The following is a 17,608-nucleotide window of genomic DNA, read 5'->3' on the forward strand; positions in this document are numbered from 1 at the left end:
GGAGAGGACCTCATCCAGCAGTGGTTTGAGAAAGGGCTGTCAGTGTGCAATATACAAAAAAAAATTCCCCAATTAAAGAATGAAGTTGTGCCCTCCTGGCAGTTTACTTGGTGACGCTTACTGTTATAGTGCTTGACTCGCAGCCGTTCTTGACTTGACCGCTCGCGCAAGTCCTCCAGGGTCAACATTAAGGGGTGCCGCTTTGCAGAAAGACCACAGCAGTCGTTCTGTGTCGGGATTTGCCTCCCACCGCGGGGTTGCAGAATGCCCACCGCTCGGCGTCGGGCGGCCGACAGCGACGAGTGCCGCCCTCGTGCGCGCGGACGCGCTCGCTCGCCGCGTACGCGTGCAAGTATACGAACATCGACCCATAACTTGTGTTGCTGCTCCAAACCAACGGCGGCTTACCTCTGCTTCACGCCACAGGAAAGTAGAAGCATTACACCCGTGCGTACCGGGATGCCTGTGCGTGTTAAATATCGCTTCTCGCTTTCTCCGCATGGCCCTTGCGTTGACTTGAGTCCGTACAAAAAAAAAACAACAACATCTGCAATCACAGTTGCAGTCCGCTCTTCATTTCCCAGGACCAAGCTCTGCCACTTTGGGTGATTGCTTGGAGCCGCCGTGGCAGAGCAGCTTGCAGTCTGATGGGCACCCATCCTTGGGGAAATGGCTCTCGGCTTCGCCACGAGCCTCTCGCCCATTGACAGCGATGCCACAGCGATTCACGGCCGCGTAGTTTTCGGGCCGAAATTATTCGATGCGTTCACTTTTCGTTTCGAGTCTTTTTTTTTTTCCAATCGCGCACTCGGCGTCGTGTTACGAAATTAAGACTCGTCGTCTCCTGTGGAGTTCCGATTGCAAGCGGAGTCACGTCGCATTGTCAGGGCACGCGCCTGAGAGGGAAGTTGACGTCACAGAACTGCATCTGGGTTAACTTCAATCCACCCGATAATTAATCGTTGATTTCTGGGGTAGGCCACGTAATTATCTGGTAAAATTTCTGTCACAAGACCCTGGCCGCCTTTTGTCATCGCACTGCTCATGTTTACACACTGCACCAGGTGCTCATTTAAGGCTGAGTCGACATTCGGGAGGCCCCAGACCGGTTTAGATCTTTGCCACTGTTACTGGTTGTGAGCAAGAATTGAACTCAGGTCGCCAGATTTGCAGTGCAGGGCGCTAACCACCGCACCCACCACCACGGCCTATGCGTACACACACACACACAGACACACGTACGTGCTCACACAGCACACACGCTGATCTTCCGGCCTGTCTAGCTCATATGTCATTTCATTAAGTTGTCTCACCCTGTCATGTACAACGTAGAGTGGAGCTGTGCATTGGCGCACCGTCATTTTCAATATGCAATCTCACGACGGAAACCGTTGCTGGATTCAATTACAGCCCAAAGTGACACGTCTGTCGGATGAATCTGTCAACAGTCATTGTGTGAATGCTTGCAGCTGCATTGACATCCTGACGATAAAGATGCGCGGATGTGTAAATATAGCCGCACTGTTTTAAAAAGGAAAATTATCATTGTTATTACTTGCGAAATGGTGATGTTTGTTTCCTGTTGTGCACATATTATTTCCCCCATTATTTCCCCTTGCTTTGGTTTAATGTACCATTCACGGCTCTTGAATAATGTATTTTTTGTGCAATGTTGTTGATGTTAAATTAACTCCTGCACAGCTACAGCAACAGCGAGATCCTGCGAGGTGTAGCTGTGCGTTACTCCCTCGCACAAGTTCGTAGGTTCGCCCTCGTCGGGGGGGGGGGGGGGGGGGTGGTCAGCCCACTGTGACATCCCCGCGAGGTTGACGGCACGAGTGCCGCTTGATGGGGAGACAGAAGTGTTTGCCCAGTGCAGAGACTGACCCCTGCCATAGCAATGTGCAATTTACCGCACTGCTCTGCAATCAGCGATAATCGCGCGGGCCCCATTGCTTACTTGGAGCGTGGTGACACTCCGACTTAATGATATATCATTTGGCTGGAGCTTTGAATTCAATTAATTTAGTTGGTTGAGCATCGTTTCCACATCCTTGATTAGGGTTCATGACATCAGCATAGGTTGAGCTGATCGTGCAAATGATGTCAAAGGGTCTCTGGTACAATTTTACCCGGCGCTTAATGTGCACTTCACAGCTGACGGGGAACGTTGGTTATAACATGCAGCGATGCCGATCGGCAACGAAATTGGAACGTCTTGCCCAGTGGCAACTGCACAAGGCCCTCTGCTCCCCGCACCCCGTTCGGTGTGTGCCCTCTAATTAAGTCAGTTATATAATTTGTTGTTAAATCCCGTCTGCTCTCTCTCGCACTCCTCTAACGTCGACCCACAGTCACGTGTGGGAGAGGAGTGACCTCGCGTTCCCGGCCGTGCTCACCTGGTTCTAAGTAAGCGTGGTGAGTGATTCATTTGCTCGTCGAAGACCACCACCACCACCATGCCAAGCGAGCGTGCATTGTGCGCCGGCGTCTGATTTACGGAGCGCCTGAGCAAATCCGAGAGGAACGGCACGGAACGGAATCCATCCTTATGTCTATCTCTTGGCAGTCGACGCCACTCTGCAATTGAATATAGCGGTTGTAAATCCACGATTGTGAGCCTTCGCTTCCAGTTTTGGGAGGTGAATGATGCACTGCCCATATCAAGTGCCTTTCAGTTTTATTGCTTGCAGTTTTTCACCAATTATACCCGATTGCGATGCTATTGTTTTGGTACTGAGTGAAGTGTTATTTTCCTTTCATTCTGGAAGCCTTTCAACACCCTTCACTTGGGCAGCAGCTTAGAAGTGAGATCATAGAGACCCTTGAAATTTTTCAGAGGCATGTCTTGCTCAATTATCCATACTGCTTTGAGACTGTAGACAAGCATGACGTGTTATATATATACACACACAAATCTCTTCTCTCAAGTCTTCCCATGCTCGAATGGGCATGGGCCAGTGTTCATCTCCGTTGGATTGCCATGATCCAGTGATGGAAATTCTACATCACCATTCTGAGGCCAGTTCCCAGGACAACCACCGGTGACTTTCTACAAAGTGGTGCAATTCATTTTATCGGCTATGCAGGAACGATGGGCAGATTCAACCCCGGCTGGGATTTGAACGTTGCAGCCTTCCGATGGGCGGTCGAGTTGAGGTTCGCTTTCACGCTGTAGACGTGCGGTTGCGCACAAAGCGAACCGTACGAGATAGGTGCCTGCCGAGTAGCAGACACAAGTTTAACACGTAGGCTTTCGCGACCAATAGCAGACACAACACAGACACGGCACACACACAGTACACACATCACACACACAGTACACACAGCACACACACACAGTACACACACACGGCACACACACGGTACACACACACAGTACATACACAGCACACACACAGCACACACGCAGTACACACACACAGTACACACAGAACACACAGCACACACACACACAGTACACACACGGCACACACACGGCACACACACAGCACACACACAGTACACACATCACACACACAGTACACACAGCACACACACACAGTACACACACACACACACAGCACACACACGGTACACACACAGTACATACACAGCACAGAGTACACAGCACACACACAGCACACACACAGCACACACACACAGTACACACACACACGGCACACACACGGTACACACACACAGTACACACATCACACACTATGTCCCACGTCCGACCGCACAGACGCATGTCGAGTTAATTCAAACCGCACGATTAGCAAAGTTTGAGTTAGAAATCGGTTATAGCTGCATTTACGCAAAATTGCATGAACCGAACTCGCAAAGAGCGAGGGGTACCTGCACTGTGACGACAGCTGCTCTTATGTTCGACTGGCATCTCAACTTCAGCCTTATTGGGGCAATGAAATAGCCTGTGTGTAATCTCAAACTAAAATTGTACCTGTGATCTTACATGAGATCCTGCACGAGTTTGAACACAAAAATAGGCTTATAAGCCATTTGTCGGCAACATTTAAAAAATATGTTCCCCACTTTTATTGCTTTATATTCTTTGGCAGTCAGGATTACATTCTCGGTCTGGTTGCTGTTTCATTTGAGTTTGTCTGATTTCATGCCAATCATGTCGATTTATTTAAGAAACCCTTTGTAACAGGAGCTTTCGGAGGTATACCAAACGTCATTTCCTCCCCCACTCATTGCGACTAGCCCAGACATCGTGCGTTCATTATGGGCTGCAGTGGTTGTGTCGCCGCGTCTTGCGCACGTGCAGATGCCGAACGAGGAGTGTGTCATCTTTGGTGCACGTCGGAGTGTATTTCGCGATGGGTTTTGCCTTATCAGAGCGACGCTCAATTCCATCCCTGCAATCTCAGGCCGGTTTGTCACCTGCCCCGCTGCCTCGCGCCCCCTGTGCTCACGCCTTCTCCTCTTCTCAAGCTTGCATTGCAGTTTAATGTGGGGTTTTGGCTGTAAATCGTGGCTTCAGAATACAAAAAAAATTCATGGCTTTTCTCGAAACGTTTGACAGGGTTAGAGGCCACGTCATAACGATGTAGCGAAGGAATAATAAGGTGGCGAACGAAATGCACGCGTGCATGCAAATAATGGGCCGTCGGTCCTGAAAATGTATTCTTGTCAACTGCATATAGGTAGGCCCTTGATTCCGATGATTTACCCCTGTAAAATAATGTGATTCATTGTTTTTGCTTAACATGATGTATGTGACTGTTCATAATCGGGAGTTGTGCCGCGACATTAATACACTTCTTTTTGGGTCTTTCTCAATCAGCAGAGCTTCACATTATGTCCAGCATCAACCCTAAAAGGTGATGCCACGGATCTAACTTCTGGGGTAACTTTATTTGGCCTCTTTAATTTCACAATGTCCGGTACTACATTTATTTATGGCCCGTGCAGATTGTTTTTTTCCCGCTTTTCTGGGGGGTAATGTGAAGTTACAGCACTGGCCTAGCACAGCTGAGATCATGGACTCAAATCTGGACGGTCACTTGTAATTAAACCAGGTTCTCAAATGCAGTGGGTTTTTTTACGGCCTCAAAAATCAGAAGTGGCACAATCTCGTGCAAGCGTCTCTGCGCTCGGAGGCACTTGCGCGTGATTGGTGAGGGCTCCGTTCTCTTCACGTGACCACTTTTAACCTCCCACAAAGTGGCAACAATTCTCACTCGTGTCCGTGCCGCCGTCCACCCGGCACATTCATCTGAACAATTAGCAACGCCCGCCAGGGCCACGGGATGTCATGCAGAGAGTTTTGAGTGTCCGTCCCTGCCACCTAACTTCCCCCACCTACTAGAAAAAAGTATATGATGATTTTTTTTTACTTTAGCTGGTGGCTAAAATTTTTTTTTGCGGCTTGCTCCGAGATGCATGTAAAAACAGCGAGGCTCATGAGTAGTGGGTGGAGGAAGTAAGGTGGCATTATTTATCCTGGAGAAATTCGGTGAGCTACGATGCTCTTTTTCACAGACGCCTCTGCATCACGCCCCAACGGGAGTTGCTAATTGTTCAGATTAACTCAGCAATTGGTGGGCGGCAGAATGTCCAGATACGTTTTCGCCACGGTACAAAACCTTATTTTCACGACCCTGTAGAGTCCTCCTCCAACCGGGATTTGATTCACGAATATATCCGTCGTGTGACCACGTGCAATGCCTGTGAGATGCATCACCTTCAACTCCATGCGAGCTGGTTCAGCGGTGAGTGTGTGTGTGTGCACGTGTTCCCAGACCTCGGCTACCCAACCCAAAGAACTGCTTATGTGTGAGCGAGGCTACAGCAGCGGGAACATGCAGATGAATGGCAAGGGCAGGCAGATTTAGCAACTTCATTTTTAATGAGGTTCGCTCTCCTACAACTTGCCTCTTTGTGATATAACACTTCATATCAGCAATAGTACTTCATCTTTGGCCTAACAGCTCTTTAGTACTCTGTATAAGACATGCAGGACAGGGGAAATAAAATTAATTGGACAATTCGTTAAAAGATTAAGACTTTCTTTCTCACCTGCCTAGTGGAAGGAACAAATATATATTCATGCTGTACATTAGCTTGTTTTACAGTTGGCCCTTATGAAACCAAAGTTTTCTGATATGACACTTTTGAAAGAAGAACATACATGTAAAGGTCCAAGATTTATTATTTTAATTAATAAAATAAACATTTCACGTCTTCGGCTGGGTGATGCTGCACTTTTAGCGCTGGACCTATAGTTTCAGCTCGTTATGCGCAGTCACTGCACGCTGCTCACTCACTCTCCAGGAGGCAGAGTGGCGAGGGGGAAACACAGAATGAGTCGGTGCCAAATTCCCCCCAAGCTCTACGGTCCTCTGTATATTAAGGTGTTATCGGCCAATTAATGAGTGGGATAGAACCGGGGCGCCCGGAGGAGGCCCGCGCGTGTGAAGTGGCAACGCTCCCCTCCCACACAGATGGAACAGATGGAGGCCATAGTTTACTGTGTCGCCTCCTCCTGGCGAACAAGGGTATGGCACTTCAACATCCACGGGAATGGATTCACATCTCAAATTTTGTTTAACATATGACAACAAATGGCATGCAATATATTTTATGCCTTAACAGCTCATTTACTGGATCATTGAACTTGGGTCACAATGCGAATGGAGATGTATAAGTCCGATTGTTATTGCTGTTTGATGGGTAAAATGAGATCCAACTAATGTTGGGAGGCCATCGTGGCGATATGAAGGCTAGACTGAGCCCTTCCATGGGAATGCGTACGATTCCATCACTGGCTCAGGGTCACCATAGACAATGAGCAATGCCTCGCATTCGCTGGCACAGGGAGACCACTCACTCTTTACCTTCAATGGGAATTAAAATTCACGTTCCAGAGGAAAGAGAGCGTAGGAGAGGCGCCCGCTTCAATGAGAGGAACATTCTTGGCCCACGAGAAGCCATGTTTGCACTTTTCAGATCGTACACCTCGAGACACCACATGGTAAGTCAGCGAGGTGAGCCGCACGGAGCGAACGGGAGTCCCAGGAGTGCCGGCCCGTGTAGACGATCCCGTACGCTTGCGCGAGGGTCGACTCATGCAGGCGTGCGTGCGAGGGTCTACTCATGCACGCACGCGTGTCGCCGATAAGCAGGAAAGCTTTCACGCCTACTGCGGTAGAGGCTCCCTCCCCCTAGGAGGCACGCCGTTACGATGAACTGAGTGGACCGGTGGACGCCGAGAGATGTTCGTGTGATGGGTGCGCAATCCTCCCTCAAATATTATCAGGGCGCCCAATCGGGGAACTCCATTTGCCAGTTTTGGTCTTCCTCGGCGCACGGCAGTCTCTAATACTGTTACTAAATGATCTCGGTCTGCGTCTTCCTTCAGTCTCCTCCTCAGTCTCGTGAGTCAGTCGCACTTGGCCCCGTTGGTGGGCGGCAGTCGTAGTCATTGTTGCGCCTGATGATTTTCATCCACTCAATGTCACCGCTGATTAAATTAAAAAAAAAATATTTTAAAAAGCTTCACGGACAAATATATTCATCACTAATTTCATGAACAAAATTAATGCTCCCCTCGTTAGATAGTCTTGCGGTGTAGTTACGTTTCTTTGAAAAAATATAGGACATTAATGTTACTTTGGGCGATAACTCGGACGTAAAAAAACAAAACATGCTCAGACAGGCCGCTTGTCTCGTAGCGATTGTTAAATCCTGTAAAATTGGTGCTGCTGTCAGCCAAATTTACAAAGTCCTATTGATGGTGTTTTTTTTAATGTACGGTAAGCCCTTAGAGCTCAGAGTCTGCATGCTGTCCTGCTGATCATACCTCCTCAGCTCCCCCCCCCCACTACCTCCGATATCATTCCCTCGCCGTGCTCCCGGCCACGATTGATGAGCCCCCCTGGCGCATACATCACCTCCTTTGGTATTTCCCTTGTTCACCTTGCAGTTTATAACGCCTTCGATATTTCCCTGGTTAAAATTCAGGAGGTATCGATCCGCTCGCTCGAGATGACACTTAACCCGTGAGCACTTTGCTCCTCGTGTGAGCCGCCGTGCTGACGCAGGGATTTGGACATTCCCCGTGTCCCACGTCTCCCGTCTCTAGAATAACTTTCGTGAGACCTCGTGTCCTGCGAAAGACCACGCTCTCGAGAATTACGTAACAGCCCTTCCTCCATCGTGTGCTCAGAATGAAGCTGCAGTTTTTGATGGCTTGGCTCACAATGGGAAGCTCACGAGGTCCAATCTCCCAGTCGGAGGTTAACTCAGCCCATCAAACGTCTTCTGTTAATAAAGTGAAAACCACTTTTGTGAGTGGGCAAACCGTGGTTATTCTGTGGAAAGACTGACCACATCACAGAAATGTAGCATCTCTACCATTTGGCTCAGGGCCATTCCAATTTGCAGACACTTTCAATACAGTATTTACAATTTGTGATGATGTGGCTTTAAAAGGCCCCGATAGTACTTATTATACCTAACACAAGGGCTCATTTATGCTTTTGGTGTTCACTGCCTATATCTCATCATTAATATGGATGGCTTCATACCATAAGTTTATCCACTGACCTGAGAGCCTGTAGCAGAATATCCCACGTGAGTGATCGCGGACGTATGTACGTACGTCTGAATGAATGCCTTGATGTCTGCCAGCCGAGCCGCCCTTGAGGAAGAGCGTCTTAGCTCAATGGGCTTTACTCGGTGGGAAAAAGCCTGATTCTTGGTGTTAGTGTCTGCATTTCGTATTGGTAGGCAGAGGAGCAACACTTGCTAGAGAGAGCAGAGCCTCAGACCGCTAGGGCAGAGCCGTTTTGCACGCTGGGGAGTGTAGGTGATACGTCTGCCAGTTAACGACGTCTCTGAACACAAATCATCTCGATCTGTTCAGTGAGTGTCTGCGAGCGAGCGTTTGACGCTCGGCAGTTCCGTCAAGTGCACCTAGCCTGGCACAAGCGCGGTAGAGATGTCACCTCTCCTTGGTGGAAAATGGCGGTGGTTTTCAATGGGTGTGTGTCTGCTGATTTGGAGCACTTAATCAATTACAAACACTGCCACCTACCTGTATCCTACTCCAGCTCGGTTACGCCAATAGTGATTAGCATAGAGTTTGTGCTTGGCATGGACTTTCCCTTTGTGTCTCAGCAGTGGGACACTGAGATAGCGAACGAGCATCTGGTGTGTCATTGGTAAAGCCCCAATCAGCCTGACGTCCCAGCCTTAATAGGTGCTCACTGATGAAGCTTGTGCCTTCATATATGGGTTCGCTCGAGGGATGATTTGCCTTGTGTGCATGTGTGAGGGAGGTCGTGTGTGTGTGCGTGTGCGTGCGTGTCTGTGCTTGGGAAGAGGTAGTGTAGCGGTTAGCGCGCTGCTGCGCTACGAACTGCGCAACCTGGGTTCGATTCCCGCTCATGGTGAACACCAGTGACGATTGTCTGAACCGGTCCCGGGCCTCCCCAAGGTCGACTCGGCCTCAAATGAGTACCTGGTGCGGTGTGTAGTAAACATCGCCACTAGGGAGACAAAGGCGGTTAGGCGTGGTGCTGGCCACCCACCCCCTCGTGCACCGTGCCGGCCTTCTTAGGCGCAGCTCACTAACAGCACTTGCTTCAACAGTCTGTTAAGGCTATACGGGGGGTCTTTGTCTTCACCTTGCAAGTCTGGAGAAATCATGTCCTTGAATAGAATGTTTTTTGTGTGCGTGTGTGTGCGAGTGTGTATGAATGTGTGCGTGTGTGCGAGTGTGTATGAATGTGTGCGAGTGTTTATGAATGTGTGCGTGTGTGTGCGAGTGTATATGAATGTGTGCGTGTGTGTGCGAGTATGTATGAATGTGTGCGAGTGTGTATGAATGTGTGCGTGTGCTAGTGTGCATGAATGTGTGCGTGTGTGTATGAATGTGTGCGTGTGTGTGCGAGTGTGTATGAATGTGTGCGTGTGTTTGCGTGTGTGTGCAAGTGTGTATGAATGTGTGCGCGTGTGTATGAATGTGTGCGTGTTTGTGCGAGTGTGTATGGATGTGTGCGTGTGTATGCGAGTGTGTGCGTGTGTGTGCGAGTGTGTACGAATGTGTGCGTGTGTGTGCGAGTGTGTGCGAGTGTGTATGAATGTGTGCGCGTGTGTATGAATGTGTGCATGTTTGTGCGAGTGTGTATGAATGTGTGCGCGTGTGTGCGAGTGTGTACGAACGTGTGTTCTTACGCATGAGTCGACCTCAAGGAGTCCCAGAGCCGGTTGAGATATTCGTCACTGATGTTGGCCATGAGCGGGAATCGAATTCGGGTCGCCGGGTTGACTCAGCCCCAAATGAGTACCTGGTGTGGTGTTAACATCGCTACTAGGGAGACAAAGACGGCCAGGTATAGGCTTCAGAGTTGCTCGCTAACAGCGCTTGCCCCAAAAGTATGTTAAGGCTATACGGGGGGAGCTTTGTCTTTGATGGCCAAAATGTGTTTATGCTTTGAATGCAGGTGTATATGTGTGTGTGTGTGTGCCTGTGTGTTTCAATGGCAGTTAATTCTGCCTGTGCCAATATCCGTGTCATTTTTTTGCACCAGCATCTGTCGGTGCCCAGTGCCTTTCCGTGCCAACATCTGTCTCTGCGAGTTTGTGTGCGCGCCAGCGTATTCGCGCTCGTGTGTGTCCCTGGCTGTCTCTCCTCCCTCGTTTGCCTCTCGAGTGCATCTCCTCGTGCGCATCGACTGCCGCCAACCACGCGTCACCCATCGGGAGATAATTCTTCGAGACAAGAGGTAAAAGTGTGCACGAATGGATTCTCAGCGTCGCTGCTGTCGCCTCCGGCATGCAGATGAGCGCCGGGCCAGCAGTCGTCTCCACTGGCAGCTCTGAGCTGGAGGTTGAAATTCCCCACGCTCATGGCGAGCGCTAGTCTTTTCCCGTAGGACAAGGGCAGGCCAGTGTTGACTTCCCACAAAGTGGAAGTCATTTTATCGCACCCCAGCCAGTTCATTATCTGATGATGTGAAATGATGTCGTGCGGTTTAAATCGACGAGCTTGAGTGCGGGCGGTGTTGCTCGTGTGGTGTCTTGACATGTCGCTATGCGATAGTTAATCTTGTCACTCGACTGTGTGTGCCCATCTCAGATAACTTGAGTTTGGGACGTGTGCCAGTGTGCTGCCGCTGCTGCTCTAGTCGATGTCCTGTGCTCCTCCCTCAAAATCTTTGGCACCCGTGTTGTTATCTCTATCAAGGCCTCACTAGTTACTAATTAAGCTGACGACTGTTTTCTACTACAATAGGGTTTTTTTTTAAACTAATCTTGGTTCTTGATTTGTCTCATATCAGAAATGACTCTGTGGTTCGTTTACACTACGCGCAGTCGGAAAGTTGCGAGTTCAAATCCCGCTCGAAGCTCACTGGCTCAGAGTATCGTCATTTCCGTGAGGGCCAATACAACTTCGTGCCAACTTGTCAAGAGGTCAACGGTGGCCATCCTGTGCATAAAACTGTCACCTCCCCCAACCAACCTCCACGACAAGAACGTGACGTATCCTCCGGTCGCCAGATTCGAGCGCCGCCCGGCACTCGTTTGAGCTCGAGACACTTTGGCTTCTGAAAGCGTACTGCCGCAAATGCGACAGTCGTCTGTGCCGCGGGGTGGGAAGGATATCGCGCGGCGTCGTGTCGTGCTATAATTTGGCGTTACCTGTATATGATGCAGGCGCTGCGGCGACATGTGGCGCAGTTGTTAGTGTCCTGCCCGGTCCGGTACGCCACTCTGCCATGCGGGACGGTAAGTTAGATAGAGATCGTCAAAGCGTCTTCACGCTCAAAGGAGCGTTCTGGTCGGCGTGTTCGCCTCTCCGCAAACGGGTTTGGAGCCATCGGTGGAAATTCCACATTCGCTTGGCAGCACCCATTTTTTTTTATATATATGCGGGACGATCACTGTTGGCTTCCCACAAGGCGGTACTCCTTTTCTTCTCAATGGAGAGATGATGGGTTGAGTTGATCCCCCGACTGGGTGTGGAACTTGCAACCGTCCCACTCTGAGTGACGTTATCTACCAACAGCAGCAGCCTTGCCCTCTCGGATCACCTGCAGAGGGTCCTTTAGAACCAAGCGGGAGTCCATTTAGGCAGTGGCGCCTCTAATGTGTGCCAGTACACGTGTACACGCTGTTATGCGGTGTATACATTCGCACACAGTCCAATGCATAAACACAGTCTTTTGCAAGTACAAATGCACAGTCTAATGCACGTACATATCATAATGTGCAGCGGAATACACATGCACTACATAATATAAATGGCACACTCTTATTATTTCCAAAAACGACAAAGCCCCTTTTAAATGAAAAGCTTATATGCATCCGGTGGTAATTACGCACGCCTGTAATTATGGAGAAGCCGCTTGGCAAAAGTGAGCACTTCCAGAAGTCTCCCGATGAAGGCAAGAGACAGATGTCCTCCTCAAGGCTTGGATTTCTGGGTACGCGAGAATACGTGTACATGCATGCGAGCGTGTTTGCGTGTGTCTTTGCGCTTGTGTGTGTGCACGCACTGTGGTGCTGGCCACCCACCCCCTCGTGTGCCATGCCGGCCTTCATGGGTGCTCGCTAACAGCACTTGCCCCAACAGTCTGTTAAAGGCTATACGGGAATCTTTGCTTGTCTGTGTGCGTGTGCGCATGTGTCCACGCGGCACGCTACGAACCCGGCGACCCGATTTTGATTCCCGCTCACGGCCAACACCAGTGACGATTATCTGAACTGTTCCTGGGCCTCCTCTAGGTCGACTCGGCCTCAAATGAGTACTTGGTGCAGTGAGTAAACATCGCCACGGGGGAGACAAAGGCGACCGAGCATGGTGCTACCCACCCCCTAGGTACTCGCTTAACAGCGCTTGCCCTAACAGTCTGTTCAGGCTTCACGGGGGTCTTTGTATTTGCACGCGCGTTTTGTGTGCCCACGCTGTCGTTCATGCAGTACGATTCCAGAGACCTGGACGTGTAGCCCAGCCATGCACGTCAGTAGCACGTTGTATTTAAACCTGTGCCCTGAGCCTCGCCTTTTCTTGACTCGGTGTTAAATAAAAACATCAAGCACCATCGAGAGATCGAGGCAGCCAGATACACTTGGCGCTGGCTTCACCACCTCCCCCCGTCGTGTGCTCTTCTGGCCTGAATATGTACTCGCAAACAGCGCTGTTTATCTTACACTGGGTGCATAATTGGGTTAGTTGCGTTGTGTGGGAGGGAGTGTGGCAGACGGAGGGACACGGGAGCGGGGAGTGCTGCGAGACAGCCATCTAATAAGAACGATAACGCTGCCACCGAGAGAGTCTCCCAGTCGCACACATCCCATCCAAATCTTCCGCTCCTTTGCTTCGCGATCCAATCGACGGTAATTATTGGCAGCACCAATTTCAGAAAGCAAAAGTGCTACCAACAGGCCAATTAGCGCCGCTAATTGCGGTGCTGAAGACTGCCCCAGTGAGCGCTGTTATTTATGGCGCGCGCACACACACTCTCATTAGCGGGAATGAGACTCCGATAACTTTTGCCGCGTCTGGGGCGCCGCACTTTTGCCATTTGTCTCGCGATCCCACGCGCGTCCGGGGGCGCCGAACCGCCTAACGGCCCGTCTCTCCTCGATTGACGCTGACCAGGCGGCGGCGTGGTTGGAGCTCGCGACTCGCCGGCGGGAGGTCGAATCCCCCAGCCTTGGGTCGACTCGGAGGGAGCGAATGTTCCTCTGATGTCAACGGAGTGAGTGCTACTTTTGAGGAAGGTTGCCATACCGCTCCTGTCTACATGCTGGCTTGCATGATGAGAGGGTGGAATTTCCGACCACCTGCTCTGGTAACCCGACCGGTTGCTTTGATGGTGGTCATCACAGGGCCATGGGACAAAGGGTAACTCTGTGCAATGGAACCAAGGTTGACAAAAAGGTTCTTGCCAAAGTTTGTCTATTTGAATGCGCAGAGCTGGACAATGTCCCATTTAAGTGGCAAAGCAAGTGTAATGTGCCGTGTTTATTTTGCACAGTAAGCGGTGCCTGAAAACACAGTCTTGCCACGCTTATGAAACCATTTGAGGGCAGGAGGCCATAACCCGGATCACAACCGAGACCCTCAGCAGTGGCATCTCAATGCTGAAAGTTTATACGATCCCCATGAGCCATCCAGCCTTCTCTCTCCTCATCTCTTCACGGTGCTCCTGTGCGATGGGTATGAAACAGACGTCAGCCATGCGTAATGTGCACGGGCTGTGCTCTTCTGGCCGATTGAATGTGCGTGTATTCGTACGACACAAATATAATTTAAAATAGCCTCTCGGATGGGGACCACGGCTGCCTCAAGGCCAGCGATTCGACATTTGAACCCCACCGGCGTGGACGCATTCTATTAGGTGCTGTAACTGTGATTTTTATTTAGTTTTTTGTACAATTGCAAATGCCGTTGTGGTTATATAGTAATTGGGAATGTAAGTGAGGTGAGAGTTCGTTGAAATCCAAATTGCCTCATTACTGTTGTGACTGTGATTAAATTGAAACGGCGATCATCTTCTTCCCGGTTAACATTTCACCGTCGTGTTACAATCCCACTCGCGATCCGTGATTTTTTTTTTGCGGAGGATGACTGAACCAACAACGAGCGATGAAGACGCATGCACCCACCCACGCACCCACGCACGCACGCACCCACCCACGCACGCACGCACGCATGGTCACGGTCCAAAAAGGCGTGAACGGTGTTTGCTGACACGTCCACTAAATGTTCATCTGCCACAGCAGTGTGGACTGCGTACCGTTGGCTCCGGCCTACCGACGGCCACGTTGGAGCCACTTTGAGTTATGTCGTTCCGCTGTTCCGTAAACAACGTACCCTCATCAATGGCAATACGGGAGCAATTACTTGTGTTTATGTCAGGATTGGTAATCGTTTATTTTGCATTAATATCTGAGTTCGTGGCTGGAAGCCTCATTGTGCATTTCATGGTGACAGTGGTTGCGTTGGTATAACTCAGGCCAGCACTTATGAATGCATTTGTAACTTAGTAACTGTTTTAGGTTTGTTTTGATTTTCGTCATGGGTTGTCAGTCACAATTATTTCTTAACTAGCTTTTTGTCCTTCCAAGGACGGGTGTATTGCAGTAAATCTGAAACTTGCAAGTGAAAATCAGACCGTAACGTGATATTCATTGCATCAATGCTTGTGCAATTTGTAAGGGCGTGGTGACAGAATTATTGCATTTAAAGGTTATAATCCCTTGTTCATCGTGACGTCCTTTTTACTTCTATGTCTCAATAGCGTTATGGAGATCACGTGACGTGAGGGTTCTGCCTTTGTAGTGAGGGTTGTGAGTTGACGCTGAGGAGGGGGGAGGGGGCGCCTTGGCCCCCCATGTGGAGTGACGTCAGCCGCTAATTATTATGAATGGAGGGGGGGTGTCCATTTGGAGAACGTCACCTGTTCATGATTATTAATGAGGGGGGCTGTTCGATGTGGAGTGACGTGACCTGCTCATGATTATTAATGAGGGGGGGGGGGTCCATGTGGAGGACGTAACCTGTTCATGATTATTAATGACGGGGGCTGGTCGACATGGAATGACGTCACGCACGGGACACAGACATTCTTGGCTCATTATCGTAGTAAATTGTAATATTAATTTACCTTGTCACTAGCATCTTATTGCAATCTTGTTTTATGTGTTACAACTAATTGTAACCAATGTTCACGGTGGGGTAGGTTGCAGGAATGATAGTTCTGCGTGCGGACAGGATAATGCACACGCTCGCCCATCGCCTTGTAGGCGCTTACTCGACAGTGGATTTTGCAAGCGGGAAGCGATGCCGTGCATCTACTTTTGCACCGAAAGGGATTTTCCAGAATCGTTTAACCGCGTTTCGCCAAGCGTTCACATTTGGCCTCTGACCCCACGTTGGTTCATCCGCTGTTTGTGAGCTGTGCGTTTAATTTCAAAGCGACAGTGATCCCAAAATGATTGTTGTCATGCATTTCGTGTCAACCGACACATTTATTGACACCTGCTTACAACATTATTGACTTTGCTGCAGAAATCAGGAGGCCAGTGTAATGCTGTTTTGTAATTAAAAGCAGCAGGCTGTCTTGCTTCAAGTTCAAAAGGGCATCACTGGCAGTGCCCTCCGTGACATTGCCAACGTTGTTCACCCCATCACATCTGACAATCGCTTCCTTATTCCAGGTCCCATAACTGTTATGCAATTGATACTTGACCACAGAGGCTTTGCTCTTACAGTCGCCTGCCATCTGGCTTTAGGTCTTCCCCCTTATGCCACAGTCGACACCCAACCGCCATGGTCTGCTCTTGCAGTCGCACGCCATCTGCTTGGTGACTGACCTCTAAGTGCTACTCCTGTCACACTGGCTTGCGCTGTTATAACTTCGCGCTTCCATTACCCTTGCAAAATATAACATTTGCTAATCAATGGGCTGCCACCTATTTTCACTCCAAAGTGAAAGTAAGCAAATACATCAATTCATAAACATGATCCAACCGTGAATAAAAAAAGGTTTACCACACCTTCATTGGATGCCAGCTGCACCACCAGTAATAAGGCCTTTTCCACTGGTTGTATCCTGCCCAGGTAAGCCTCAATTGAGCCTCAGGATGTTTTTGAGGAGGCTGTAGCTTTGGGATATTTGGCTTATTTCTTATTGAGCAGTGTTGCATTACATTGTGGGAAGAAAGCACAGTGTCTTAAGAAAGCTCACATGCACAAGGGAACAGCAATCAAAGTTGCACTGACTTACTGTGCTGCCTTTTCAAGTACAACCCGTAGTCCCCCATGTGGGTGTCTCTGTGTGATCCACCAATCCCCACCTCCAGGGTGGTGAATTAGAGGTGTGCCCCCAACCAGGCCTGGGTCTCTGCCGACGTCACTGATTCCGGTTATTTGTGGCCAATTATTCTGCTCCACCTATACCAAGGAACCAGGCGCTGCCTGGCCCAGGTCAGGTTACAGTGCTTGGCCAATTACATCGCTTGACTGGCATTGCTTGAATATCGCTGCCCTTGGTGCCTTTCAAAAGCCTACGTATACATCACATCCTTATGAAGTATTCATAAGCGCCGCAAAAGAATGAATAATAACATTGGCTTCTGCTACAAGGTCCCACACATATCAGCTTTGAGATGTTAAGAGAATTTTCTATTGAAAAATAAAATCAAACAAGAAATTGCAAAGCAGAGTTCCCCTTGGCTTCAAGGCCTGTTGGCTGTTTGGGGGCACTGGGTGTCAATGCTGAGGTTCTAGGTTCAAAACTCTGAGGGCAGATGTCTCGCAAAAAAAATAAATGCTTCTTTGTCCTCGGTGTGGAAGAGACCACAGATGTGAGAAAGAGGAACCCCAAAGCTGTCACTTGCGACTTCACAAAAATTGAGAGAGAGAGCGAGACAGAGCAAGAGCCCCCACTGTTGTTTGCATTTTGGTTTGCTTGAATCAGCTTTCAGAAGGGAGCGTGTTTGGGAGGGAGGCAGCGAAAGACTGTCCTGGCCAGCTATTTGCTATTGCCAAAAGAAGCTTGCACCTGTGGGGGAAAAGGCAGAATAAGTTAATTGATGAGACTGTGTGAGGAGCCCTGTGGCAATGAAACTAACCATTGATGAGACT

The 17,608-nt window shown here is 49.5% G+C and overlaps 2 protein-coding genes across 5 annotated transcripts in view; one reads left to right on the forward strand and one right to left on the reverse strand.

Moving 5' to 3' along the window:
- The window catches only part of LOC116940448 (dedicator of cytokinesis protein 1-like), a 337,619-nt gene that overhangs the window by 170,838 nt on the left and 149,173 nt on the right, over nt 1-17,608 (forward strand). The gene's annotated exons all lie outside the window — the stretch shown is intronic.
- Nucleotides 1-17,608, reverse strand: part of LOC116940449 (uncharacterized) — a 50,375-nt gene that overhangs the window by 6,458 nt on the left and 26,309 nt on the right. Inside the window, exons 3-4 of one of the 3 annotated variants that reach the window (XM_032950286.2) lie at nt 11,653-11,724; nt 5,836-7,468 (exon numbers count right to left, since the gene is read on the reverse strand). The exons of 1 other annotated variant lie outside the window; for it this stretch is intronic. In XM_032950286.2, coding sequence (XP_032806177.2) covers nt 7,375-7,468; nt 11,653-11,724 — 166 coding nt within the window. In that variant the 3' untranslated portion in view covers nt 5,836-7,374. Of the gene's footprint in view, nt 1-5,835; nt 7,469-11,652; nt 11,725-17,608 lie in introns of those variants that run through there. One more of the 3 variants, XM_076065950.1, reaches the window with a different exon arrangement.

The sequence above is a fragment of the Petromyzon marinus genome, chromosome 9 (genome assembly GCF_048934315.1).
Source record: "Petromyzon marinus isolate PM22_M1 ecotype Great Lakes invasive population chromosome 9, UKy_Petmar_22M1.pri1.0, whole genome shotgun sequence".
In the NCBI taxonomy this organism is placed as follows: domain Eukaryota; kingdom Metazoa; phylum Chordata; class Hyperoartia; order Petromyzontiformes; family Petromyzontidae; genus Petromyzon; species Petromyzon marinus.